Source organism: Pipra filicauda, unplaced genomic scaffold (assembly GCF_003945595.2).
Source record: "Pipra filicauda isolate LSUMZ 115617 unplaced genomic scaffold, ASM394559v2 scaffold51_size4534324_pilon, whole genome shotgun sequence".
Taxonomy (NCBI): domain Eukaryota; kingdom Metazoa; phylum Chordata; class Aves; order Passeriformes; family Pipridae; genus Pipra; species Pipra filicauda.
Window position 1 is genome coordinate 1597174 of NW_024104665.1, and position 26041 is coordinate 1623214.

Below are 26041 nucleotides of genomic sequence, written 5' to 3' on the forward strand. Positions count from 1 at the left end.
ACTAATGTTCTGCAGTCAGTGTGCAGTAATTTTCCATTGCACTTAAATAAATAAATGTGCAAATAAAAATAAATATTCTGTGTAGTGTGAAATGGTTGTAGCCATATATCCACTCTTCTTTGCAATTAAAGCAAATTTAATTGAATGAGTAAAGGAAAATTTCTTACTGCCCAATGAGTAGGTAGAAATTATGAATAAAGATGAAAATATGCTATTCCTTGCATTAGAAACAGTATGAGACTATATATTTAATATGAATGTCCTCCTATTTTTTGTTTTAGTTTCTTTTTTGTAAAAATTAAAAAATAGAAAATTTTTTAAGCATCCGTATCTTTGTAGATGTCTTTGGAATGATGTCCAAACTTTGTTGGATTTGTAGCTGCCACTACATCACATATCAGGTGTATAGTGATTCTATCCAGCCAATTCCTTGGTTGCCCTGACACAGAAAAGCCTTATGCCTATTGCACCTTGTATTGAAAAACCTGTATTTAGAGTTAAGCAACTGATTGAATTAGTAACTCTGTGCTGCTGCTTCCGGAAGATTTGACAGGGAGAGAGACATTGTTATGTAGCTTCTTCATGAAAGGATCTATTGCCTTCCTTGAACATTGGAGATGTCTCAGTTGCCCACTGTGGAATAAATCTGTATGCAGATGGGAAATCCATGCCCCTGCCAGGTGAGTTTTGATGAGCAGCATTTGCAAGCAGCAGAAAAATATTTTAGCAGGGGACAGATGAAGCTGTATAGCAGTCTTAAACTCCTCCTTGTTGAAAACCTTGAAAAGATTTCCTTTGATCTCTGAGGATGCGTTCAATCTGCAGCATGGAGACCCTCTATTTGGCAGATGAAACTCTTCCCAGAGATAATCCTGTGCTGACTCAAATATTTGTGTTCTTTTCTGGATGTAATTTTCTTGAATCAGACCTCCCTTTTTCTTGCGAAGGTTTTCTTTCAAACGCACTCAAAGTTAGGTTTTTCTCATGATATCTTTTGAGCATGGGACAGTTTTGTCCTGGAGGTACAAGAGATCTCAGTGAACATACCCAGATTGAGATGAAGAAGAACTTGGGAGAAGGGAGTCACCGTGCGGGGTGGAAAGTTTGTCCAACATGCAGCTCGCAAACTCTGGGTAAAGCTCCTGCTGCTGTGGTGCTGCTCTGTGATGTGCCTCGGTATGTGGACCCTTAATACCAGTGGCTGTGTTGCAAACTCACAGCACAGCTTATTAGTGATGTACATGGTGTTTGCAGTCAAAATCAAACCACCAGCGGCTGATTGCACACGGTGGAGTTACAATGAAATTACTGAAGCTTTCTGCATGCAGGGTTTTGAATGAGTAGGGCTTCTGTGGTAGGACAGGTGATATTCCTGAGGCTTTCATAGTCTTTCTAGCGTAACTGTGTTCTAGAGGGAGAAAATTTGAAATCATCATCATGATAATAAAAAAAAGCATTTAATGAGTGCTTTGTATGAAAGTTCATTTTGATCTTGGTGTTGATATTAGTATGACAGTGGCCTTGAATGTTTATTTTTATACACCCTGGTGAATGTACTTTTTGAGAGGAACTAATTAACTGATTACCTGGTCAAGAACTTCAATTGTTTTGATTAACTTGAAATTAAAGATTATGTGCTCCCTACACCAACTGGAGAACAACAATCTTATTTTCTTTTATCCTTACATGAAATGTAATTAATTTTTTCAAAGCTTGAAAGGGCCAGGGGAGAAAGGAAATAAAAGAGAAAATTTTAACCAATTTACTGCAACAGAAATGAGATTATATTGTAACTCTTGCATAATTTTCTCTAATGCTGTCCCTTACCTGGAATGAGTGTTAGGAGCTAATAAAAGCAGAAAAACCAGAAGTTCAGAACTAGTAACAATATTTGTCTCTGCCGGGGCAAAAAGTATTATGAAAAACCATATCCTTTTTCCATCAGGCTTCACTGTTCTTCAGAGTTTATGCCATAGGAAATACAGTTTTTATACCTTGTACATTTCCTGAATGTTTTTTGACTGCATGTCTTGTCTTTAGTGAAGAAAACATTCAGTGGCATATTAGGAAGGAGCCTGAGAAAAGATATGAACTTAAACCCATTGATAACTTAAACCCATTTCTGACTGGGGAAGCACAACAAACAAAAATACCATTTGAGCCCTTGAATGTTCCTCTGTAATATATGTCATTAGCAATTGTCAGATATAAGTATTTAGTGGGAAATCTTATGTCTGGCAGCATTTTCCATGCATGAATTCTTACTCTTTTTTTGAGCACTACCCACTTTGTACACTAAGAGATCAACGTGAATTTCCAATTTCATCCCACCTATGTATTTTATCCTGAATTTATTCTAAATAACAGCGGAATTACTTCTAGTAGCATGCTCTTTAGTTCTTCATTCCCACCAAAATCAATGCAAAAAAAATGTGAAAACCAAACTGCATTTTAGACCCCGAATGAAAAAAAACAGAATAAAATAGGTAAATATTTATAGGGACTACAAAGATAGATTTATAACCCTATGTGCAAAAACAACTAAATTCACCATAACCCTTGTTTGTTTCTAAGGTGAAGGAAAATAGCTTAGCTCTAAGAAAGATTTATATGTGACTCACTCAAATTCAATGTCTTGTTTCTCCTCTTCTTGTTTGGTTTTATTGCATCAGATTAAAGGAATCACAAAGGAATGGCTCTTGCTGTAGCATAATGAACTTGCAGTACATAATGAACTTGTGGTAGCATAATGAGCACTGGAATTTTTTGTTGAATACATGAAATTTCTCCTACTGAAGGGAGCAAATGATGTGGATCGCAGTGCGGTGAAATTTGTGTCATAATGTGAATATAATGCATTGCATATGAGTGTAAGAATTGTTCAGAAGAAATAAGACCCTTGTTTTTCTTTTTTTGGCTGTTATGTTTTTATGACATGATTTCAGGGATCAGTTTTGTGTTCTGTTCTGGTGGTCTTTGTGGGTGCAACCAGTCCCTTCCTTACTCAGTGGCTGTGCTAGTGGTTTCCTAGTTAGAGGGTACTCCCATGAATGTGTAGCACTGTGTGAATTGTAGGAATATTGCAAAAATGCTATTAGTGATGTGGAATACTGGTAGTAATTCACCAAGAAAATAGTACTTCTTCCTAAGAGAACATGATGTTGAATATAAGCAAGATAAAGTACACAAATTTTCACCTTGTATAATGTCTTCTATCATATATGTTTTAATCAAAGTTAGTTATTCCTGTTGGTAGTCAATTATGTGGTAAACACGATTCAGATTTCCAAGATTAATATATTTGTCATGCTGTATTCGTGGTATATTCATCCAAAACATTAGCTCTCCTCATGTATCATAAAGCAGATTCTCTTGTTAGATCTGAGTACTTGCTCTTGTTGCATAATTACTCCAGGTAAAGGTTTAAGAGAAAATTAATGCATTTTTATTGTAATCTGTAATAAAATGAATGCAGATGTATTGCAGTAGCTCTATTAGGTAGCAACTGGTGATTAAACCTAAAAACCATGGCAGTGGCATGGTGGTATAAACCTCTAATTTTCTGCTTCTGTTTAGATTAGCAGCAGGTCCAAAGCACTTGTCTTATTTAGTGACTTTTATTTAAAAAGAAAGGCAGAGTAAGGATCTGTGAAGTGAGAAGTATGGATTTTTTAAAATTAGTTCAATGCCATACTTGGATGACAAAGTAAGTCTCGTATCTCATTGCTTGGGATGCTAGTTTTTTACTCTGAAAATATTAATTCTCTCCTAAAATCAACGGGTTTCTGTTTCTGAACTGCTCAGTTCATAGTATTGATTCATATAATTGATTCAATATCTCTTTGTATAAAATGGCATTGGAGTTAGTTAATTTACTTTATAAAGACCTTTAAAACCTGTGGATAAAGTACATTGATGTTTGTTATTTGTTATCTGACCCTAAGGTACTGGCTGGGGAAGATGAGGTTGTTTTTGAGATGTGTGTAGGCTGCCCTTTACTGCTGAATTATTTAATAGAATTATGCTTATTCTCAAGCAAATACCTTTCCCTTTTATTATGATTTCAGCATGCTGCTCCCCATATCCATATGACCAATGGTAAGGCCTTGCAAGCCAGTGCAAGTGCCATTAAGACAAGTACCATTCCAGTGATCAAGAGACAGAGGCAAAATTGGCTTGATGCTTCAGAAGATGGTTTCTTTATAGCTACAGAAGAGACCAGGTAAGAAAAATGAAATCTTAGCAGGGAATGAGGCTTCACAGCATATGTGTTACTGATCCACTATTTGAATAACAGTTTTTGACATTATTCTTTGAGGTTGTGTTACAGCAAAGAGCAGTGTTATGTCAAAGCTTATGCCAAACTTAGCATCTTCTATTTACTAATATTATCAGTATTTCGTTAATAAGACTTAGAGCTACTTCTCTGTGGCAAAGATTAGAACCTTTTAATTATCATTAATTGTCATTCATATACAGTGAGGTTTAAGACACTTCCGATTGTTCAATAAAATATAAATGCATCCGCAGTGTAGGTTATACTCTAAAATTTTCAGAACTTGAAAAATAGCACACAGTGGAGAAATATACAGCCAATAGCATCTTTTCCAGACTAGAAATTGATTTCCTTTAAAAACAACTATGATGATAATCTTCTTCAGCTTTTCATTTACAGATTAATTGGTAAAATTTAATGAGCTTTTGCTTTTCCCGGTAGAGCTTGATATCACAGAAGAATCACTAGTTTTCTGGAGGTTCCTCTTTATTTTTCTTTCCCTTTTAAGATCTGGCTATTCCCTAATTTAATTCAGACTAAGATAAGAAGTTATAGTCTGTTTTTGTAAACTGTGCTTGCTGGGCCTGTTATTTAAAAACCTTTAATATCTTGCTTAAGCAAGGGGATTATTGTAGTGAGTAACATCAGACTGCTTCTCACTTTTGTGATTATTTCACAAGCCTAGAAAAGCTGATAGTTGAAGAAAAATGTAAATAATAAAAGAGGGAAGAGAAAGAACATATGCAGATATAGAGCTAACGAAGGAAAACATACACATTTAATCCCATTAATGATAGATTCATCTAGGAAAGTTAACATACTAGCACATGACAATTTGATCGTTATTTCAAGATCAATTAAATATGTCACTTCATTTTGCTCTAGTATGAGGAATGCAACAATTCAGAGAGTGGTAGGAGGCTGATGAACTCTTAGGCTTCTGATTCCAGCCCAGATTGATGGCATTCACTATTATGAGAGTTGTTTGATGCAAAGAGCTTAGTAGTATCAGACTAATCCCTAGTGATTATATCCTGAGACTGGCAACCTTTTCAAGTTTTAGAATTTTCAATTTAATTTTTTCCCAGTTATTATAGAGAAGTACCTGTGAAAGGGTGAGATGAGTCTTACGCTGACAGCGACTCCCCAGTGATCTTGGAGGCAGCCCAAACAACTTACCTAGACTAGATATTTAAATTCAAGGTGGTCAAGGTATGGTGAGATGAGGCCTGCCTTTGCAAATCCCTCAACCATGATAGCTCTGCTTGTTCTCATCCCAGGAAATCCCCCTCCCTGGCTGTAGATACCATATCTAGGCCAGGGAGCAAGGCAGAACTAGCACTGTGTAAACAAGGGACTTAGTCCTCGGGGTTCTGCATCTGTGGCTCTTCTCCAAATAATGAAAAGCTTAAAGAGTAACATTTGAAATCTCCTGGTATGGGGAACATAGGACAGTTAAATCTCACTGATACTCCTCAAACAAGGAGGTTCCTGAACTTGTGCTGCTGCATCACTCTGACAGGTGCTGTTGCAACACAGCAGGGAATGCTCAGGGACTGGCATGGGTTGAGCCCTGCCAGTACAGCTGCTTCTGGTCCGATAGGAGCTGACCTCATAGTTTGATGCCAGTACATATGATGCCACCTTCCTGCTGTGAAAACAACACACCAAGTGTTAGTGCCTCTCTCACATAAATCTTCAATGCTATAACTAATGGGAGACAACAACTTCTTATCCTTTGGAATTCAGTTTCTGTTCCTTCTCTCTCACAGGGCTTTTCCTTTTTTTTTTTTTTTTCTTTTCCTGTCCCCATCCCGTCCCCCTTGATTCCTTCCCTATCTCAGGTGTGTTTTCTTCTTTCTAATTTTTTCCTTTGGTTCCTTTCACCTTTACTCCAAGATTATTTAAAAGAGGCAATGAAGCTTGTTCTTGTCTGGGCTCACGATTGTATCCAGCCTTTAAAGCTCCAAGTGGAAAGCACTGCCTGGTTCAGCTGCTAGGAATGTACTAATGTCCAAGATGACAATTGAATGCTCTGCTCTTTGGAGGAAGGTGGAGGAATACACTAGTCTATGACAGCCAACCTCTAATAGATCACTTAGCTCAGCACCTCCATGATGGGTTGAATGCAATATAATTGCAATGGGAAGAGATATCTAGAAGGAGATGTTTGAAAAAGCAGCACACAATTTACCCAGTCCTGACATAGAAAGAAAAAAAAGTAAAAAATAAAAATCTGTTGCCAGGTTGCAGCCATTAGGTTCTGAACACTCAGCTCAGACATAATCACTCCATGTAAGGTAACAACTCATTCTTTAGGACACTTGTTTCGTGCCCAGTCTGTTTTATCATGTGAATTTGTTCATTAAAAATACATATAAGAGAGACACGTGCTAATTATAGCAAGAGGAAAAAATATTTTTTATTATAATTGAAGCCTGCAAAAGGGAAAATAATTTTTAGTTTGCAACAGACTGTTGATATTATCTGAGGAAAAAAAGAATAATATTATTGCTCCTAAACTAAATGAGGTACCAGTCTATTTCAAGTTAATCAAACCAAAGATGCACACGATCATTCTAAACATTATTATTCATCAATAGATTAGATAAATATATGTATTTATGACTAAAGATCCATTTTAGAAGATATTTTTAAAGAAATTATCATCCTTTTCCTCTCTGAATTTAAGCAGCAGTCTTATTTCTATAAAGTTAACTCTTGTGTATCTAATTGCTCACAGATTCAAGATATTTGTAGCAATGGGATGAGTAGGGAGCTAAATATTCAGAGCAGTGAAAATACTTATGTAAACTTTCCAAGATAACCCTTGGAATTACCCTACAATTTTAGGGCAGTGCCCTTCACTCTGCACTTAGGCCACAGTTCAACAGTGCCTGCAGGTAAACTTAAAATTTAGTATGAACATATGTATCATTGAAATACAAAGAGTGGAGTTTACATCTGAAGTTCAACATATTTTTAGGTGCTAATCTGGCCTTCAGAGTAGAACAGGAATGTATTTTATATAAGTTGTAATGTGCATCCTCATACATTTCAGCTTTTTTTTTTTTTTAAAGTTTTAACTGTTTGAATGCAGTTTCCTCCCCTGTTGTTTTTCAATATCTGCACATCTGGGAAAAAATGGCAGCATAATTCTCATTTGTATTTCCCTCTTTCTCAGCCCCGTTGCCTCTGCAAAGCCAGGCACTGTGCACATTAGCACAGTGCCTAGCCCCTGTTATTACAGTCCAGGGCTAGTCTGGGGAATAGACAGAGTTTTTCCATCTGCCTACGTATTAGTGGCATGAAGGAATCATCCTTATGAATTTTTCTATATGTATGTGCTGATCTCCTTCCTGAATACCCATCACCATGCTCAGTGAATTTTGCCAATAAATATAGAGGTCCCCAGTTTTCCTATTTCATCTCTAGTGTCAAGCTGCACTCTCCATTCAAAAACCTTCCTGATGACTTTGTGCATCCAGCTCACATGGGATTTCCACGCCTCTGTTCAGTCACAGGCTCACAGCAGGGATTAATCTAGGCAGAAAACTAAGGTGGCAGCTCTAGAACTCTTACCTTTTGACATTACATCATAATTTTATGTTGATCTTTGCTGGATGTAACATTTTTGTGTTTTTTTCTTTATTTGTACTATTTTTGAATGAAAAAGGAATTCTCATTTCATGAAATAACTTGCTCAAGATCTTAATCCAAAGTATAAATCTGTTTACAAAATTAATTGAAAAATCCGTCTTTAAAGAGCCTCATGTTTATCACTGCTCACCAAGACAATCTCCTTATTTCATTTTAGTATACTTAAACATTAGTTGCTAGGATTGTCCTAGCACTAAATGCATGCTTTAGGATTAACCAAAAGTCTCATAACTATAAAAGAATTTTATTCAGGACATTCTACTAAATGGGTGACTAGCTGTGATGTGGATTCTATTGTAGGCCTGGCTAGAGGTTAATGCAGGAAATTACCATATTCTGTGGAGTTAAATTCTTTATGCAGAATCACTGTTCTGGGAGCTAAATAATAATTGAAAAAAAATGAACAGTTCATATTATGGTCTTCATAAGTTTAATGAAAATGTAATATATCGGCTTAATATCGCTTGCATTATATAAGACATAACCATAATCTATGAGTAAAATTATTAATATAACTGTTGAACTGTTGGCTGTCAAGGTGAATGTATCTATTGATTAAAACTTTTCCTACCAATTCTAGGCATGCAGTGTGCATACAGTCCCTATATGCATGCTCTGTCCGTAACAGAGCGCATGTGCATGCTAATGATCATACTTGTGTAGGGACAGCTGAAACACTGGTTGGTAAACGAATTATTTTTTTTTTTCAGCATTTGCATTATAAGAAATGTGTGGAAATGTTTGGCTGAATGCATTACAGCAGCAGATTCTATATGCTTTCCCTTCATGGGCCAAAAAGCATATTTGCATATAGATCTGCAGTTGAATGACTCGATGCTTGTTTCCTTTCAGTGCTGAAGCAGTTAGAAATCTTCTCACGGTAAGTGCAACTCCATTGGGAATGAGTTAACTGCAACTGCTAAAATTAGAACATGATCTTTAGCTGTTACCAGCAGACATGGCTTTCTTTCTTGTTGATAAAATGATTTGAGAGGCATCCCTGTGGCAGCATTACATAGGCAATTTTCATATTCCTCACTTCATGTTCTGTCTCCAAAAGGAAAAGCTTCCCTTGATTTGTTGAGATACTACATAAGGATATCACAATTGCTGTGATAATTACCTGATACCACTCATTTTTATTTATGCATGTCTCATAGCACACACAAAGAAGCTTAAAAACCAAAGTTGCATGTTCAGAAAGAAGAGAATGTGAGGCTGATGACCAGCTTCTGCAAAATGTTGTCTTGCCATGCTGTCAGTGGTCTGGTTCTCTTACAGAAGTGGGGGACAGCCATGCTAGTGCTCACAGCCCTCCATGCTCCTGCTCATACTGCCATCACTCTCTGCAGTGTAGCTTTATCAGTGTAGACCCTAACCTGTACCTTTAAAAGCAAACTGAAAACAACTTCAGTGAACCCAAGGCAAAATTAAGAGTTGTGAATGATGAATGATCTGCCCCTTCTCCCTCTCATGTGTGTTTTAAATAAGGTCATGCACAGTGTTTGAGTTACCACTTGTAGCACATTGCTTGGAGAAAAGGGAAAACTGGAGGAGTAAGTCTTCAGTGCCTGGGGGTCTGATACACTGTGCAGGAGTGCAGGTCTATATCCAAGTCAGAGTTCCAGTGCTAACTGCTCTTCTCCTTCTTCCTCTTCACATGTGCAATTTCTATCACAGAAATGTCCATGGGTACGTTTACTCGTTCTTTTCCAGTTGTCTCCAGATGTGCAAAAAAAATTGTGCATCAAAAAAAGTATTTTTAATATACACACAGGGCTGACCTCTGCTTTTCATAAAGATGAGGCGCTTTGATTTGAATTGGGATTCTGGTTTTTAACTACACCATATTTGGATCCAGGGCATAGTGCATTTTTGTTTCTTACCTGCATGGCATTGTGGCCATTAGACTCCAGTCCTGTGACTGCCTGCAAGAAGATGCCTGGCTGCACTCTTGGAGCATCAGCTGCGAGCTTGAGAATGTGATGCACCAGCTCTCTAACAAAAAAAAAAAAAAAAAAAATCAGCCTCCAGGGATTTAATTTTCTGGTTCCTTTACTTCTCTTGTGTTATATAGTTGTCATACATCTTGAAAAGCAGGGATTACAGAACATATCCTTTAGAATTTTGTCTAATTTCTGCTGATAGGATGATAGGATTGCAAATATCTTATTGATTGGCCACAGCTGAGCACAAGTGAACTGACAACTATCTCCAGTCACTGTGACAATACTGCGTATGGGGAATTTGGAGAGGAACCGTCCTTGCTACCATTCAGGAGATGTCCTAGTTGGCTAGCTCCTGTTCAAAGTTGTTATATACTCATGGGAGAGAATAATAGTTTCTGGGAACTGTTATTTTGACCTTATTTAGTGTGAACTATTCATGAATGCTGCACACTGTTCACAACTTATAAATCATACTTTTCTGAGCCCTAGCTGAGGTACTGTGATACAGAATCGCAAGCGGCAGGGTAGACTCTAGATCATAATCTCTTGCCATTTCTCATTGAGCAGTTTTCATGGGTATTGCAGACATTTTCTTTCAATATTTACCTACATGAGTTTTTCCTCTTGGGCCTTTTATAGTACCTACTAAATCAAAGTAACGCTATTGTGATAATGAAAATGTTTGTTTTTAAAAGCAGGATCATTCCATGGAACTAAAATCAACTCATTTGAAGAATGTGAATATTTTTTTAACTTAAGGAATCATAGCTATTTACAGGGAAAACATGTATATAAAAAAAAAAATCTCAGAGCTCATAATAAGATGTGCCATTAGACGGAACTGGTAGGTTTGAAGAGCATATACTGTTATGAGTTTTGCTTTATCTGTCTTCAGAACAAATAAAATACAATCATTCTGTTTTGGAGCTATGTATTAATCCTCTCACAGTTTAAAATGGAGTTTCAGTTACATCGTAGTAAGCTACTTGTCATATTTAAAACTACAAGGTAGAGGAAGGATTTTGCCATGGTTGAAGTGCCTGCCTATGACTTGGGAAAACATGATTCCATTTCCTGCTCCCTCACAGACTTCCCAGGAGACCTCAAGCGGGTTTTTTAAGTCTGTAAATCCAAACATTTGTATACCTAACTCCTCATATCAAAATTAAGAAGCTGCCTCAATACTTTGAAGATCTGAAGGCAATTACCAGTGTACTTTTAGTTCTTTACCTGAAGAATCAGACGCAGTGTTCTTCACTCTTTCACAGGGCTGTTGTACACGGAGCAGGTCAGAAGCCTTACAGGGGATCTTCTTTCAGAGAAAACTCTTTATTTTTACTGGTAATAAAGTCTCACTGAAATGCCACCCACAGTAGTCCAGAATCTGTTGACTAAAACCGGATGATTTGTTAGTTTCAGAGCTGTCTCTGCTGATTAGCAGGTGAAAATTAATTAGCGCACAGCTTCGGTGATGACTGCAGGGAGGCTGAGGCTGGGAACAGATGGTTGTAAATGACCTAGTTACTTCTGCCTGAAAAGTCACACTGTTGGCTCTTGTAAAACGATCTTGTCTGATGCTACCCTGTTGTGAGCAGAAATTCAAATATGCTGCCTCTCTAGGGTGGCTTAGATACCAAAGTATACTTTGCAATTGCATGTGAGGTAGGAGCTTGAATGTAGTTAATTCACATGACTCAGCTAAAAAGCAATGGCACATTTAGAGGTGTTACTCAAGCACTTGCAATCTTCTCCACTGCCTTTGACAAAAGTCCTTTCACATTCAGATGGTAACTGCCAGAAAATTTTATATTTGGGAAGGGAAATATAGTTTCTGAAATGAGCCAAATTTTATTGTCTTGGGAAACTTGTGAGGGAAAAAAACCCAAATGAAATACAGGGTTGATAATAAGTGCATTAAGAATTGTCTGAACCACAGATGTTGGCGGAGAGGCTCCTGTATAAGCACTTGACTTTTCCATAAACCTTTGTTAGACCTTCCAGACCCAATTCAGCAAAGCTCTTAAATCCATTACTGACTCCCACTGAGCAACGTCCATCAGCTTGAGTACATCACATAGTCTGTAATACATCTTATAAATCAGATGTTAAATTGGGATGCCATGCAATTTTTTTAACCTGTTTGTTTTTTTGGTGGTTTTTTTTTTTTTTTTTTTTTTTTTTTTTTTTGGTTTTTGTTTTTGAGTTTCCTGTGGTATGGTTGGCCATTTTGAAAGGTTTTCCTCCAGAAGCTGTCTTTTGTGTTTGCACAAAGGATTTTATGTAGCTGAACCCAATCCTCTTTACCGGATGTTTTAACTGAAAGTCTTAGGGCTTAGCTTTTTGTTAGCTTGCTGCTTAGCTTTTCCCTAAATCCACATCCCCATGGGAATGTGTCATCTTGTAATATTTGACTGTCTTCTATTGCGGGAGTTAAAACCAATTTGGTGTTGAACAAGAAGAAATTTTTCTATAAAGAATCATCTTTGTATGGGAAGCCAATTTCTCTTTCAAAGCCTTGGGAAACATACAAAATAACAATAAAAATGCGAACTTGTCTGACCAATGTAGCCATCTGCATCTTTAAGTATCAAAGAAAATATAAAGCCAAGATTAATTATACATTTGTTACCTATAGCGAGGCTAGAGTAACACTAGTTTAGGGCTAAAATCAGTTTGTTCTCACCATTTCTATGCCTGTAACCACAGAGGTTTATCAATCATATTAAATCTTAGCTATTGAGATTGTAATCCTCAAAATCCACAATATCAGTCCTCAGGGATATTTTTTGCTCTTTACAATTTCTGTGCTATATGAGCAATACTAGTAGAAGCTGGACACAAGGTTAAGAGTTACTTCACTGAAAGGCAGAGAAATATACACCGATAATGTGCATAGAGACAGAGAAACTAGGTGAGTCCTGTGGTGAACACATGGTTGATAAAGTTAAATAGCAGAAAAGATGATAAAATGGTGACATATGTACTATGGTGAATATGTTAAAAAATACTGTGTCAGTGATCCTCACAGTCTTAAAATTCACGCAGAACTGCCCACTAAATTTAATTTATAAATTGTCCCCTATTGGAGTCTTCATTTCAAATTACAGATAGAGGATTTAATTCTGAGCTAGTCCATATTTCAGTGTATGTATTCAATCATTTATTCTTAACATTTTCCCTGATAGTTTGTTTGGTGTGGTTTTTTTTCTTTCTTTTTTTTTTTTTTTTAAACTCATGACCCTCTGGCATGAGTGTAAGTGTGGAAAAACAAGTATCAGTTGGTCTCTTTTTGTGAAAAAGTTTGCATAAGTAACTACATGGGCATTTTAAATATGAAATACCGAAGAGAACATAATGACTGTGACTGTGAAAATCAATCACAAAGACAGCTAACTGCTCTTGTCAAACATCTAAGGAGACCTGACTGGCTGTTTTCATAAGTTATGCTATGGATAGAAGCTAAAACAGATACCTGACAAAATACAATAGAAGTGTTATTCTAGTGGAGAAAGCACAGATCCAAACTTTAAAATTCCTCTATTGCTTACTGTGAGACACCAGACAAGTAATTTAACCTCTGGGTTGCTCCACCTTTTTGTCATTTAGCTTGAATAATATTGGTGCATACCTACTCTTTAGGATGCTGTGCAGTTTTTAATTAAGCAGTCCAGCAGGCAGTGTGAGATACTGACATGAAAAGTGCTGACCATAACAGTGCAGAGCAGGATGAGTGCCAGAAAATGAACTCAAATAGACCTTCAGTAACATGAATATTAAAAAAAAAAAAAAAATCCAGTCTTTGACATGAAAATGACCTTAGAAGTTAACATCAAATTGTTCTGTGGCAAAGCTTTCCTCTGTCAATGCCACAGTACAAATTTCCAATGGGTATCCTGTGTTGGAGCTTCTATGCACAGAGAAGTACTGATTATGCAAGAGGTTGATGGTGTGGAGCAGGGCCCCAGGAGATGGTCTTGTGAGGGAACTTTTGCTCTCCAACTGGTTCTGGTAAAACTGAATAATTTTTATTTTTCGGCTCTTGCTTAAGAGCAAGTAACCAGGATGCCAAGAAGCTCCTCCAAATATACTCTATTTGTACATATGTTATTCCAGGAAAAGTAAATGCATAATTGATAAAAAGAAAGCATAATGTTAGTCTTTATTAGCCTTAGATAATATTATAAGCTGTAATGCTGTAAATACAGTGTTCAGGCCAAAAACCTCAGATGAAACCTACCCTGAAGTAATCAAAAAGGTAAGGAAAAATAGAAAGAAAAATACTAATAAAAATGCAAAAGTAAAGTATCTCTTTTTCCCCCTCTGGACCATATTATAGAAAGCTTTCTCTTATCTTGGACTTAAATAAGCCTATTTAGTAACACAGTATTTTTGAAAATTTTCAATCCAGTATTTAATGTTGCCAGGGAAATGGCACTAAATGCTTGTAGCCCAAGCCAGAAACAGAAGATATGTTCTGAATGTTTTTTGTCATCTTAGAGTCTGGGATAAGGCTGAAATTGTGAATTAATATGCAAGGTATTTGGGGAGTAGTTGAAAGCAGCATTGCATTCCACTCTGCATAGCCAGCTCTGATGAGCCTTCTCTCTAATTTCTTACCTGTCTCAGGAAAAATTATATGCTGCCATGTGGGTAATTTTTTCATCTCATAGCAGGTGATATTTAATCAATATACAGAATGGCCATCCTTCTACAGAATAAATAGATGGTTTTGAAAATTCCTATTGGTAGAGTATAAACTTATGTATTGTAGGAATTCATCCACACCCTGCTGATGTGGTTAGGAAGAATAAAGGAGTTGCTTTGAGATCTGCTGATGTTTGTGCCTGTGAGCTGTAGAAGGCTTTCTGGATCCTTGGACCCCAGAGTGCCTGTGTATTGACAATTCTTCAGTGATCTTGTGTGTTCGTTCAACAGGGAACAGAGATTAGGCAACTCTTTATTGAGTAGAGCACACTTCCTGCCTTGCAGCCTTTGCAGTGTAAGGTAACTAAGGAAAGGCTAATGAATTTCAGATAAGGTGCAGAGCAGCTGTCTTGTAGCTCAGGTTACAAGTCTGTTGAAGCCTGAGCCATTGTTTGGTTTTAAGGAGTGTGAATAATTTACTTTTTTACCCATTCTGTCGAGCTACCTTTGCTTGGACTTGGTGGTTCTACTCCACTCTACAAAGTTGGACACTGTGATGAAATGCCGTAAATCCAAATACAAGTTTTCCTCCCTTCCTCGAGGGAAGGACTGTCTGAGGAATATGGCTCTATGCATGGCTCTGCCATCACCACTGCTACGTGGTGAGTGATGTGAGGTACTGTCCCTGCTGAGCTCACAAAGCTCCACCCAACACACAAAGGCAAGTCCATGCTGAGCTCTGTGGTGTCCATCATTTACCAACTAGATCAAGGGTTTGGTTTTTTTTAGCTGTTCCTACCACAAATGATCTGGTATGGCCTCCATGCTTCTGGCTTCTCTGATAAGTCAGTCCTGTACCGAAACTGGTGTCTCAACAGTAGGTAACCTTAGTCTCTTGGTGGAAAGTACTGAGCTCAGAGGTGAACTGTGAGGAAAATTTTGCTGATGGTTAAGATTTAGATTTAGTCTTCATGTGATGACTGGTGTGTGACAGCATCTCTTTATAATATTTCTTAGGGGTTAGAAGTTTTCCTTGATTCCAGCATTCAACTGAAAAATGAATAGTGATGCTGAGAATAAGACTTTTCTTTAATACTTCCCTCCTAGCATCCTAAAGCACTTTAAACTATTAATGAAATGTACTATTTTCAGGGGAAATGGAAGCATGTAAAAATCTATCGAATGAGGTGATTATTCCAAAAGCCATGACAGTTGTTTGCAGTAAAACTGGATAGAAATCATTTCTATAGTGGATAAGGTTCCTGTTGTTCCAGGCACTCTAAAAATGCACACAAAGAGATGGCTTCTGCTCTGAGGAGATTTTGATCTGAGTAGATTTTAAATCAGCAGTAGGTTGAAAGAGACAGAGAGGTGGCTTGTGCCATACAATGGGCCAGGCATGACACAGTCAGAGAACTCTGTGCTTTAAACATTTGACCTGAATTTTTCCTCCCAATAAAGAAAATGCTTAAGCCCCATTATTTATGGCTTTCTATATATACATAGTAGCTATAATCTGTTGCTCTGAAACACAAAACATCAGAGAAAACCTCAAAGTGGTGCGATACTTGAAAAAATTCTATATTAAGCTGCTTAGGAAGACCTGACACTGTGATTTGTAACTGGTGTGTCTAAAAATTATTGTTCATAGAGAACAGTCTTGCTCCATAAATACTGAAAACAAATTTGAAGATAAACACCTACAAAGGAAAAAATTTCCTTGCTAGCAGGAGAAAAATAAGATAAACTTTTAGATGATGTTGGCACGTCTACAGCAGCACCTCTTTAATCTTATAAAGGTCGTATCACTCTATCTGCCATCTGTATGAGTTTTATAATGCAACTACGTGGCTCATGGCAACAGCTTTCTGGTAGCCGCATGTTGATTAAAACTTTGAATTTGTTTTTGTGAATTAACATTTCCCAAGGACCTTATTTTTAAAAGGTGTGTTAATATCAATCCACTTCTGCCTTCCAAATGTATTTTTTCCTGGTTTCTGTCATTTTGGGGTTAGATAAAATTTTAATGAAATATGGGAAAGCTTTACCCTGAAAGTGCTGAGGAAAAAAAAAGTCTAAACCAGCTAGCCAAATAGTTAATTAAAATACTTCTAATTTCCACACAGGTAGAAATGTAGGGAGTGCTGTGAGTCAGTCTTTGTAACCTGTCAGGCTTCTAAGGATCTGCGCCTACAGCTTTATCCCTGTTAAATTCTCTTTGAGCAGACAGCATTGGACACATTTGGACCTTTCACTTCTCTTTAAAAGTCTGTGGAAATTAATAAAAAGCCTATCAGCTTCCTAAGATAGTGTCCCCTCCTGTAATTTAATTCACTGAATAGTTATAATGTACCTCTGGATACAAGAAGCCCTGAGAGAAATGAGAAATAATTTCACCTAAAACCCCTGAGGAATGATGGTTATTTTTTAGATAGTTGTTTTTGCCTACTGGCCTTGAGCTTGCACTGAAAATTTACATTGCACAAAATTTACATTGCCTCGGAGCAGCAGCAACTTCCCCTTTTTTCTTTTTTTTTTTTTCTTAGTTTAGTTTTTCTCTCTGAACAGCTCAATGGTGTTAGACTGATTGCAAGTTTCACATAAAATTTGTGCCAGAACACAAAATTTTGCCTTCCAGCATTGGCAGTATTTCATGCATCCAGCACATTTAAGTTGCTGTTTACGGTTGGCAAGTCATAGCAGAATACTTTACCCCAATTGAGAGATTAGGTGGAATTTCAACTATGATTGTCCAGGGAATCGGTTTTCTTACTCCTGCTGCCGACCTGTGCATTTTCCTTGTACTACCAGCAACAATTAGGTAACAATACATTTCTACAGCCCTAGTTCTTATATAGAAAAATGTTGCTCAAACAGCATCAGTCTAGGAAAGACTCAGGCAAAAATATCAAACTAATTTAAAGAGAGTGTGAAAAATAATACTATGTCCAGGTTTGTGTTAGGTCATTAATGTATTTTTAGTGGAAACGGAGAATCAAAAGCTCTTCTGGATGTTGGTATTTAAGAAGAGTTATGGACATCGCAAAAGTGCATATGTGTTGGGGACAATTCCTCTTCATAGGAAAATGTTTGTTTCTTTCAAAACAAGGTTTGTCACCTGCTAAAATGTCAGTGAGCCTATACATGCAATTCATGTCTCTCACAGTAAAAACTTCTGCCATAAATTGTATTTATTGTATTACTTCTTAAGTACTGTTGGTATAGCTGATAATACCAAAGTTGGTCTAGTCATCACAACTGTGAGTCTAATGCAGAGGAGGCAAGACAGATGCACAACAGTTTGTATATAGTGTTAAAAAGATATGCTTGATATCAACAAAGCAAACACAAGTAATGCCTTTATCTCCTACTACAAAAGGCTTAAAAAACATATCCTTGACTAACATTAATTGGAGGTCACCTGTCTTTATTCTATTCAGGTTTAAAAATTGATATGGTTTTAGTGTGGGGCATAATTAGAGAAGGGAACTTTGTGTCAGCTTTTACAAATGTGAAATTTTGTTACCAGCTATCCTTTTCCTGAGAAATCTGGACATAACAGATTATATGGGATTGTATTTAACTTCACCAGATGGTTAGTTACATGGAATGCACTTGGATCCTGAGAAAGGGTTGATTAGTTGAAATGATTCACCTGATTAAATTTAAGCATGGCATAAATGCTCTATACAACCTATTACTTCTACCCAGTAGGTTTCAGTCTGTGTATGAAACTTGCAAAGAGACGATAGGTCTTCATCAAAACCTTTATTAAGACTTAGGTACATTTCCATATTTCCCTAAGGAGGTGCCAAGGGTCTTACATACCTTTCTCTGCAGTTACTAATTGAAGTATCATGCAGACATAAAGAATGTTTCTTATTCCTACATTAGCAGCAGTACATCACATTTGACATAAAAATGAGCACAGTGGCTTTATATATTGATCACCTTTTAAGAGTTTATTTCATTCTCAGACCTTTGGTCTCGGGAGGGCTCGAAGTACAATGCAGAGGCTTTAAAATACTTTCAAATTTGCATTTCAAGTCTGTAGTGCATCATGCTTCAAACACTAGTACAAAAGTCAAAAGAAAAAAAAGGCAGGGGAAATGGCAATTACTCTTTCATAACAACTGCAAAGGATGTTACCCACGATACTGATATTAAAGCAATTTACTTGCCATCACCAAATAAAAGCTTTATGTAATGAAAACATATGGCTGGTATTGAGTGAAAAAGGGGCAGGAAATTGAACATTAAAGGTGACTCTGCCTTTAGTTCAGTGTATCCTTGCAGGAGGGAGAAGTGCTCTGAGTGAAAGGTTGACAACAACTTTATCTTTGAATTTCCTGCCTTTCATCAGCTACTATTACAACCTGCATGTTTAAGTGTTAAAAAAACTCTGAAAAATTATAAAACCTGATGAGTGCCTCTCAAAAATCTTTACTGTATTTAGATGCTAAATTTGCAGTGTAAAGAGTCCATTGCCTCCATCTTCATTTTTTTTTTTGCAGTAAAAAGAACAGTTTTTTGGCTTTTAGCGAAATGGTTGTTTAACTATAACATTTAATGAAGTCAGTGGAGATTTCCATTCATCCAATTTTATTTCTGAAAGACTGTATCCCAGACAGCTAATTCCTGGAAGCATTTTCACAATCCTGTTTAAATAAAAGTGCTGGATTGTCTTTGCAGAGTGCACACCAGAGTAGTTGTTCTGAAAGTCTACGTAGAGCTACTTCCATTTATATTTAGTGAGGAGTTGACTCTGTTTGTGGTGTACTTGATGTAATGATGTGATGACTTTCTTATTCTGCCTTTCTCCGTGCTGGTTTTGAACCAGTATTTAATGAGAATGACTATATGTTTTATTTTACTGTACTGTCCTTACAAAATAATCACAAATTGTAATCTCAAATACTTTAGTGTCCTTACATTTTGTATCTGCTGCAAATTGCTTTCATAAGTAGGAACTTCTTGGCAGTTTATAAAGTTGCCTTATTAAAAATTCAGAAGGGCAGACAATTATCAGATATTTTTGTAAACCATGGGCTTCTCAAATGATTAATAGCCACATTTGTTCTGTAAATAAATATGAAGTTTTCCAAACAAATATATCAAAAGGGATCCAGTTCTGTAAGCTTTTGCTGAAATCATCCCTATTTATAATCAGTATGGATAATAACTATTGTCTATTCACATGAATTTCTAAAACCCAGTTGTCTCATTATTTTAAAAATACACGTTTCTGCCCATCTCAGGTTACATTTCTATGATCTTACTGTTCTAGCAGGTATGTGATATCTTGTCAATCAGCTTAGTATCTTCTTAGGCCTAGTTTAAGATGCCCATGTAAAGTAAGTACTTAAATAATAAGGTTTTTTTCTTCGTGGGGTTGTGTGAAAAGCCTAAACTTAACTTTCTAGTGATTTCTTTCCTTTTCTTCTGTTGTGCTTATTGCTGAATGATGCTAAATTGTAATTTGTTATTCCAAGCCATGAAGACATCCTTCCTTCAGGTATTTAAAAGGAATACATCTCTGAACCTTTAAAATATATTAACCAAAGCAGGTGTATTTTTCAGCCTTCCTTTAACCTCTATTACCAGAGTATATTCTCCTGCTTTGTGCCTTTTTTTTTTCTTTATGTTCTCTTCTGTGGCCCAGTTACTTGACTGGAAGCTTATATCCCTGAGTAACACTCAACCTGTAACTAAATATGTGTTTGAATTTAATATGCAAATTGTTATTTTAGAATTCAGTGTAATTTATTTGGAACTGATCCTGTATTTTCAATGTCACATGCCGCTATTTTTCAGTTTGAGAGGTAACAGCCCATTTAGATGAAAGGGAAAAACCCTTCTTGAGTTGCCATCTCAGAACCTTGATGCAGGTGGGCACCTCATCACCCTGTAGTTTGTAGGTAACACTCTCAAGTCAGAAAGCTTGAATTAGAAAACCTGGTCTCATTTAGTGTTAGAGGCTCCAGTTTGCTTTATTCATTTCCAGAAGCTCAAAATCCCTGTAATTTATAAAACTACCTAAATGAAAGCTGGGTTTCTTGACTTGAGTGTATTCAGAAAACAGGTAGTTTTCCAGTAGCATCTAATATTCAGGGCCCTGCCAATGAAGATAGTTCTTAGCATACTTCATGTGTGCTATTTCTGCGTTTTCTGATACTCTACCCTGGATACACTCAGCATTGTGGTTATTGATTTATAATGGTAGAGAAACAGAGCAGTCTCTCTAGAGAGACATAGCAAGACTTTATGCTTCTTGAATGTATAAGATTACAATACAAACAACGTGGCCACTTGTAGTTAATATGTTTGATTTTTCATCTGAAAGTCTAAAATGAAAGTTAATTTACTGCACTTGAATGGCCCTAGTTAGAAAGCCCAGAGATCCAGTTTATGTGTTGTCTGCAGAAGCGATACAGTGCAAATAACAATAATTGCTCCCACTCCACCACTTTTTCAGAGGTACCACATTCACTTGGGTGCTAACAAGGTTCCTTCTTCTGTGTTTCTTCATTCCCCACATTAATAAACACGTGTGAGGATTTGAGCATTCTGGCCCAAGATTTCATGTAATTAAATACTAATGTCCAAATATTGTCTAACACCAACCCACTTTTCACTGAGTCGTTATCAGACAACTGTGAATCATCAATTGATGGACAGGGCTCACTCTTGTTGACTGCAAGTGTTTTCCAATGAACTAACCTTCCTGCTTTGGTAAGAGTATTTGTTACGTTTGTTATTGGCTCGTGAGCAGTCTTCTGTTAAAGACTGAGATTTATCTCTTCTGTTGTCTCTCTCTTCTTTCCCTCCTTTTCTCCTTCCCTCCTTACAGAAAAATCCGTAAGAAGTTCACCAGATCACAGCTGAAAAGAGCTTCCAGAGCACCTTGTTCTTCAATCATTGCAAAGACAAAGTCTCTCATGAACAATAGGCAGGCACGAACAGAGCCAGGAACCATCATGCACTGAAGATATAACAGCATCAGCACCATAATAATTTCAAAATCATGTTTAATTGTGAATGCAGATACAACAGTACTTCACACATCTTTGAGACAGAAACACTATATGGAGATATTGTGGCTGGGTTGTGTGTTCTGGGCAGGATCCAACAGCAGCCCTTGTTTTCCCTCACCTCTGCAAGGGCTACTTCTGGTTCACTGTGCAGACCTATCCCGGATTCCCTCTATTCCCAATCATCAGTGTTAGCTGATGAGGGAGGAACTGTTTGCACTGACCACACTGAAGGAGTATGGATGCAGAGTCCACCCACCACATTTGTCTATGCCTCCTAGTGGCTCAATACAAAAATATGCAGCTTTCAAAACTATTGCAGTGTCTTTAAAATGGGATTTAGCCTTGAGGGGTTGCATTTTCAAAAACAACTACAAACTTCATTGATATTTTTCAGTATTGGTTTGAGTCACTTTGGGTTTGATTTTCTGAACTGCTGAGCATCCAGACCCTGAAACAAGGACAAGGTGTTGTTTAGCAGTTCTGAAACTTTGATTGAATTAGGAAGTGCCCATAACTAGTGGCCAATTTTTAAAATGTAGGCCATATTAGCTTTGATTAAAATCCTGGAAAGTATTATGTGTGGCTGTGAACATCCAGCTGGACTAGTTGCATGTGTAAGAGCTAGTCCTATCATCTATATATTTGCAAGCATCCACTTATTTCTTTGGGTATTTTTTGCATTTCTTGAAGTCTATTCTGAATAGTGAAAACCAGCAGAACACCATTCCCAGAAAACATGAAGAAATAAACTATTTCCTATTAGAAATGTCTCTCCACAAAATAATTTCTACATTTTGATATGTCTGGATAAAAAGATGTCTTGCAGAATGCTTTGAAGTTCATAAATGTAAGGCTACAGGTGGATACTTACCATGGAGAGATGATGTGCCTTTTGAAACTGCTCGTAGGAAACTGTCAGTCTCCCAGAAAGTGGGAATGGCAACAGAGGCAGGTCTTTTTTCTACTCAGGTACTTACAGGTGAACAATCTCTGTCCTACTTTGAAATCCAGAGAAAACCAGCGTGTAGCACTGCTGTGTAATGTGTCAATTATCTGAGGCAAGTTGTCCTTCAATAGGTTTGGATTCTGTATGGCTTTTTACGATGTGGTCAGACACTGAACGCGTCATAGTAAACTGAGATGAGCTTCAAAACCTTTTTTTCCTCCCTCTTTACTACTTAGCTCTAACGGTGTAGTAATAATTGTGAGGTTTTCATCCAGTTGTGGATGTGCACTCAGCTTTGGGGTTAGAAAGACAAAAATGTAAGTGTTGTGTCATACCCTCTGAGTGATGCCCCCAAAATTATTTCCCCCATGCATTTTATGGTTTCAGTCTGAAAGAGCATCTGTGACCTCAGCCTATAGCTAGCTGTATTCTCCGTGTAGGATTTTGAGCTCTTGAGACGGAGACCCAGATGCTTCTTCAGAGATGAAAGCACCCTGACCTCTTGAGGGGACTTGCTGATGGTTTTCTGGAGTGATGGATCCAGGTCTTGTCCACTGTCCTTCACCAGCAAGAAAAGGGTGATGGAGAGATTCATGACATGAAGTGCTTGCTCCTAGTGCCCTGAACACCTTAGTGAATGTCACTGATTTGGACACAGTTGGAGAAGACCTGTGATTCATCTGCTTACAGAACTTTCCAGTAGCCACTGAACTGTACAGCCCTAGGAGTATCTTCTAGGCACAGGATCTGCTTCTTCCTCTCAACAGGAGGGCTCTTCATCAGATAGCTGAGCAGAGACAACCTACTCTTATTATTAAGGATTGCCTTTATTAACTGCAACATATGGAAACACCTTCTGTATAATACCTTCCTCACCCATTAAAATAAAGAAAACATGATTACTCAGCAATCTGTTTGACTGAAAGTATGAAAAACATTAACAGAACAAGCTCCCTCAGACATCAGTGAAATCACACACAGTAGACTCATTTTCGAAGTGTCATTAGCTGTAAGGTTGTAGATTTTTTTATCCTGCCTTATTAAGCTTGTACTCAAATTATTTCTTTACTCAGTGTGCTCCAATGTCTAGACAGTATTTTGTAAAATCTCTGTGTGTTTCTGCTTTTGACAATAGTATTAGTATCCGTAATAGTCTGATGTGAAGTCTTTTTTTCTTCTTTCCCTCTGAGGAAAGATATATTGGTAACACAGCTCCCTGTTATGCAGCCAGCTGCCTGGTACCGTTATCTTTTGCATCAAACAGCCAAGGTAAGGAAGAATCCTTTGCTGCTCCAAGCTGAAATGCTTCATCTGGATACACTGGAAGTAATTTCACCTCTGCCCAGCAAAGTCATTTCACAGGTTGCAATAACCAACCCTTGGGGTAGGTAAGGCATGGAGAAGACTAATTGCTGGAATAACTTCTGCTGTCTTTAAACTGTTCTGCATGCAGCTGCACAGAGACTTTGTCTCCTCTAAACTGCACAGAGTGCACAGAGAAACTGCACGCCATGTATTGCACCTTTGTCTTTACCTGCTCTCTCTCCATCTTACCTTTCCTGCAAGATGTTCTTCAGAGACGGATACAGGATTTACCTGTGAATTTCAACTGAGAGCGTTGATGGAAGATCTGCTGAAGACATGTTCCTGCTGCATTTGTGCATAATGATTTAAATTTTTGTAGAAATTGTGACACTTCTTACTACAACATCACGCGATTCCGTGCTTTCTGTTGAGTTAAAAGATTTTTCACCAACTGTGAGCAAAGATAACACATTCCTGTGTAAACTGTAACAGTGTATCCACAACAAATCAGAGCTCTGTACTTTTTTTTAATCAAGCTTCCCGAGTTAGTTATTTTAAAACCAGCTAACATATCTCAGTCATCAATAATGACATTGAGTATAAACACAAACCTTGTAAGCAAGGACAAGAGGTTTGGTACTTACCATGGGTATGAGCAAGAGAATCTAGGCAGCATCAGAGCTGCATTTACCGTATGATTTATTTTCCCGTTAGCTGAGTAAGAAATCTGTCTGAAAATTTGCCTTTCCACTTACAAATATGAGGCTAGGAAACCATGCAAAATGCACAATCTTTTTGTGTTCAGAGGCCTCATATAGAAAGAAGATTAACATCTAAAATGTCTATGTTGCCATTTTCATCTATATAGCTACTCTGCTGTCTTGAAATATTGTGTATACTGTTTTCAGATTATTTTTAAAGGCCCCTACTTAGAGATGGAAATTTTGATTCTGTAGGATGGAAAAGGGAGGTTTTGAAATACTCAAGATTGTTTGAAATGTGTTTGTGATATGAAAACAACATCTTTTAAAACAGTGTTTTGATTAAGGGCAAATATAGCCTTTGTTTCTGCAGTCCAAACCTTGCAGCGTGTTATGAAAAACTTGGAACTGGAACTGAAGTGAAGAACAAACAAGCAGTAGAAATGGTGAAATGGAGCCTGCACTTACAGAATGTGCACTTTTTTAGTAATCTAAAGTGAAATTTTTTTTTAATAAATATAATTTCAACAGAGATACTTTCCTAATTATGAAGGCTTAAAACATGGAATGGCTGCACAGTAATTTCCAATATAATCACAGCATAACATGCCACAGCCTTTGCAGAGAACAATTGTAGTCCTTCAGAAATACTGTATTGCATAGTACGATTTACTGGACACAGTGTCTTTATATATGTGTACTGCTATGGTGATGGAATTGTTAGAATCCTTTGGAAATGTCAGCAAAATAATATGCATTTTTCATTTTCTCTTGAAGGTCCTTTATAAAACCTGTGTCTTCATAAGCCAGAGGGGGTGTCAAGAGATCTGAGTTTATATAACTGCACAGTGGAATTTTTTTGAGTAAGTCAGGACTTTTTTATTCAAATGTTGCATGTTGAGGGAGGAAACCTAATTTTGGAATACATGGGGTTTTGGATAAGAGTTTTGAGGTTGTACTGTATAGTGATCAACAAATTTGAAGAATATGCTCCTGTTACTCATAAAGATTTAACAGTTGGTATTGAAATACAGTATTGATTAAATAAAAACAAGAAGCATTAAAGAGTTGTCTTTTTAAAATTATGTTGTTTAGACTAAATATTAATTTCTCAATGGAATGGTAAAACTGGGAAGCTCCATGTTGGGTGTTTGAGGATGTGTGGAGCACCTTAGAATGAAACAGTACTATTTGATTTGCATTAAAGTGTCTTTGTGTACAAACTCTGTGACTCTTGGCCCTTTTTGCAGGAAACTAAATTTCTAGATTGATACTGTCATCCTGTTTTACAGTAGGCTATTGAATAGTCAAGAGACTGAAAACTGATGAACTGCATGAGAGTTAAAAACACTAGTAGATAAAATGGGGATGAGGAAAGAAGACTCAAAAGTTGGGGAAAGAGAGACATGAGGTATTGGTCCTTGCATTGGAACACTAGAAGACTTCTCAGGATTGAGCTGAAATCTAGGCAAAAGGACTCATAGTCCACAAAAAAATACTAGAAGGTACAGTGCCTTGCAGTCTCC

General features: G+C 37.1%; 1 protein-coding gene across 3 annotated transcripts in view; it reads left to right on the forward strand.

Annotated features, from left to right (window-relative positions):
* MTA3 (metastasis associated 1 family member 3) overlaps positions 1–25738 on the forward strand; it is a 133645-nt gene extending 107907 nt beyond the window's left edge. For 2 of the 3 annotated variants that reach the window (XM_027750298.2, XM_039386972.1), the window contains exons 18-19: positions 4068–4222; positions 21380–25738. In XM_027750298.2, coding sequence (XP_027606099.2) covers positions 4068–4222; positions 21380–21515 — 291 coding nt within the window. In that variant the 3' untranslated portion in view covers positions 21516–25738. Of the gene's footprint in view, positions 1–4067; positions 4223–8788; positions 8817–21379 lie in introns of all 3 variants that reach the window. The other variant, XM_027750300.2, reaches the window with a different exon arrangement.
* Positions 25739–26041: the final 303 nt, after the last annotated feature.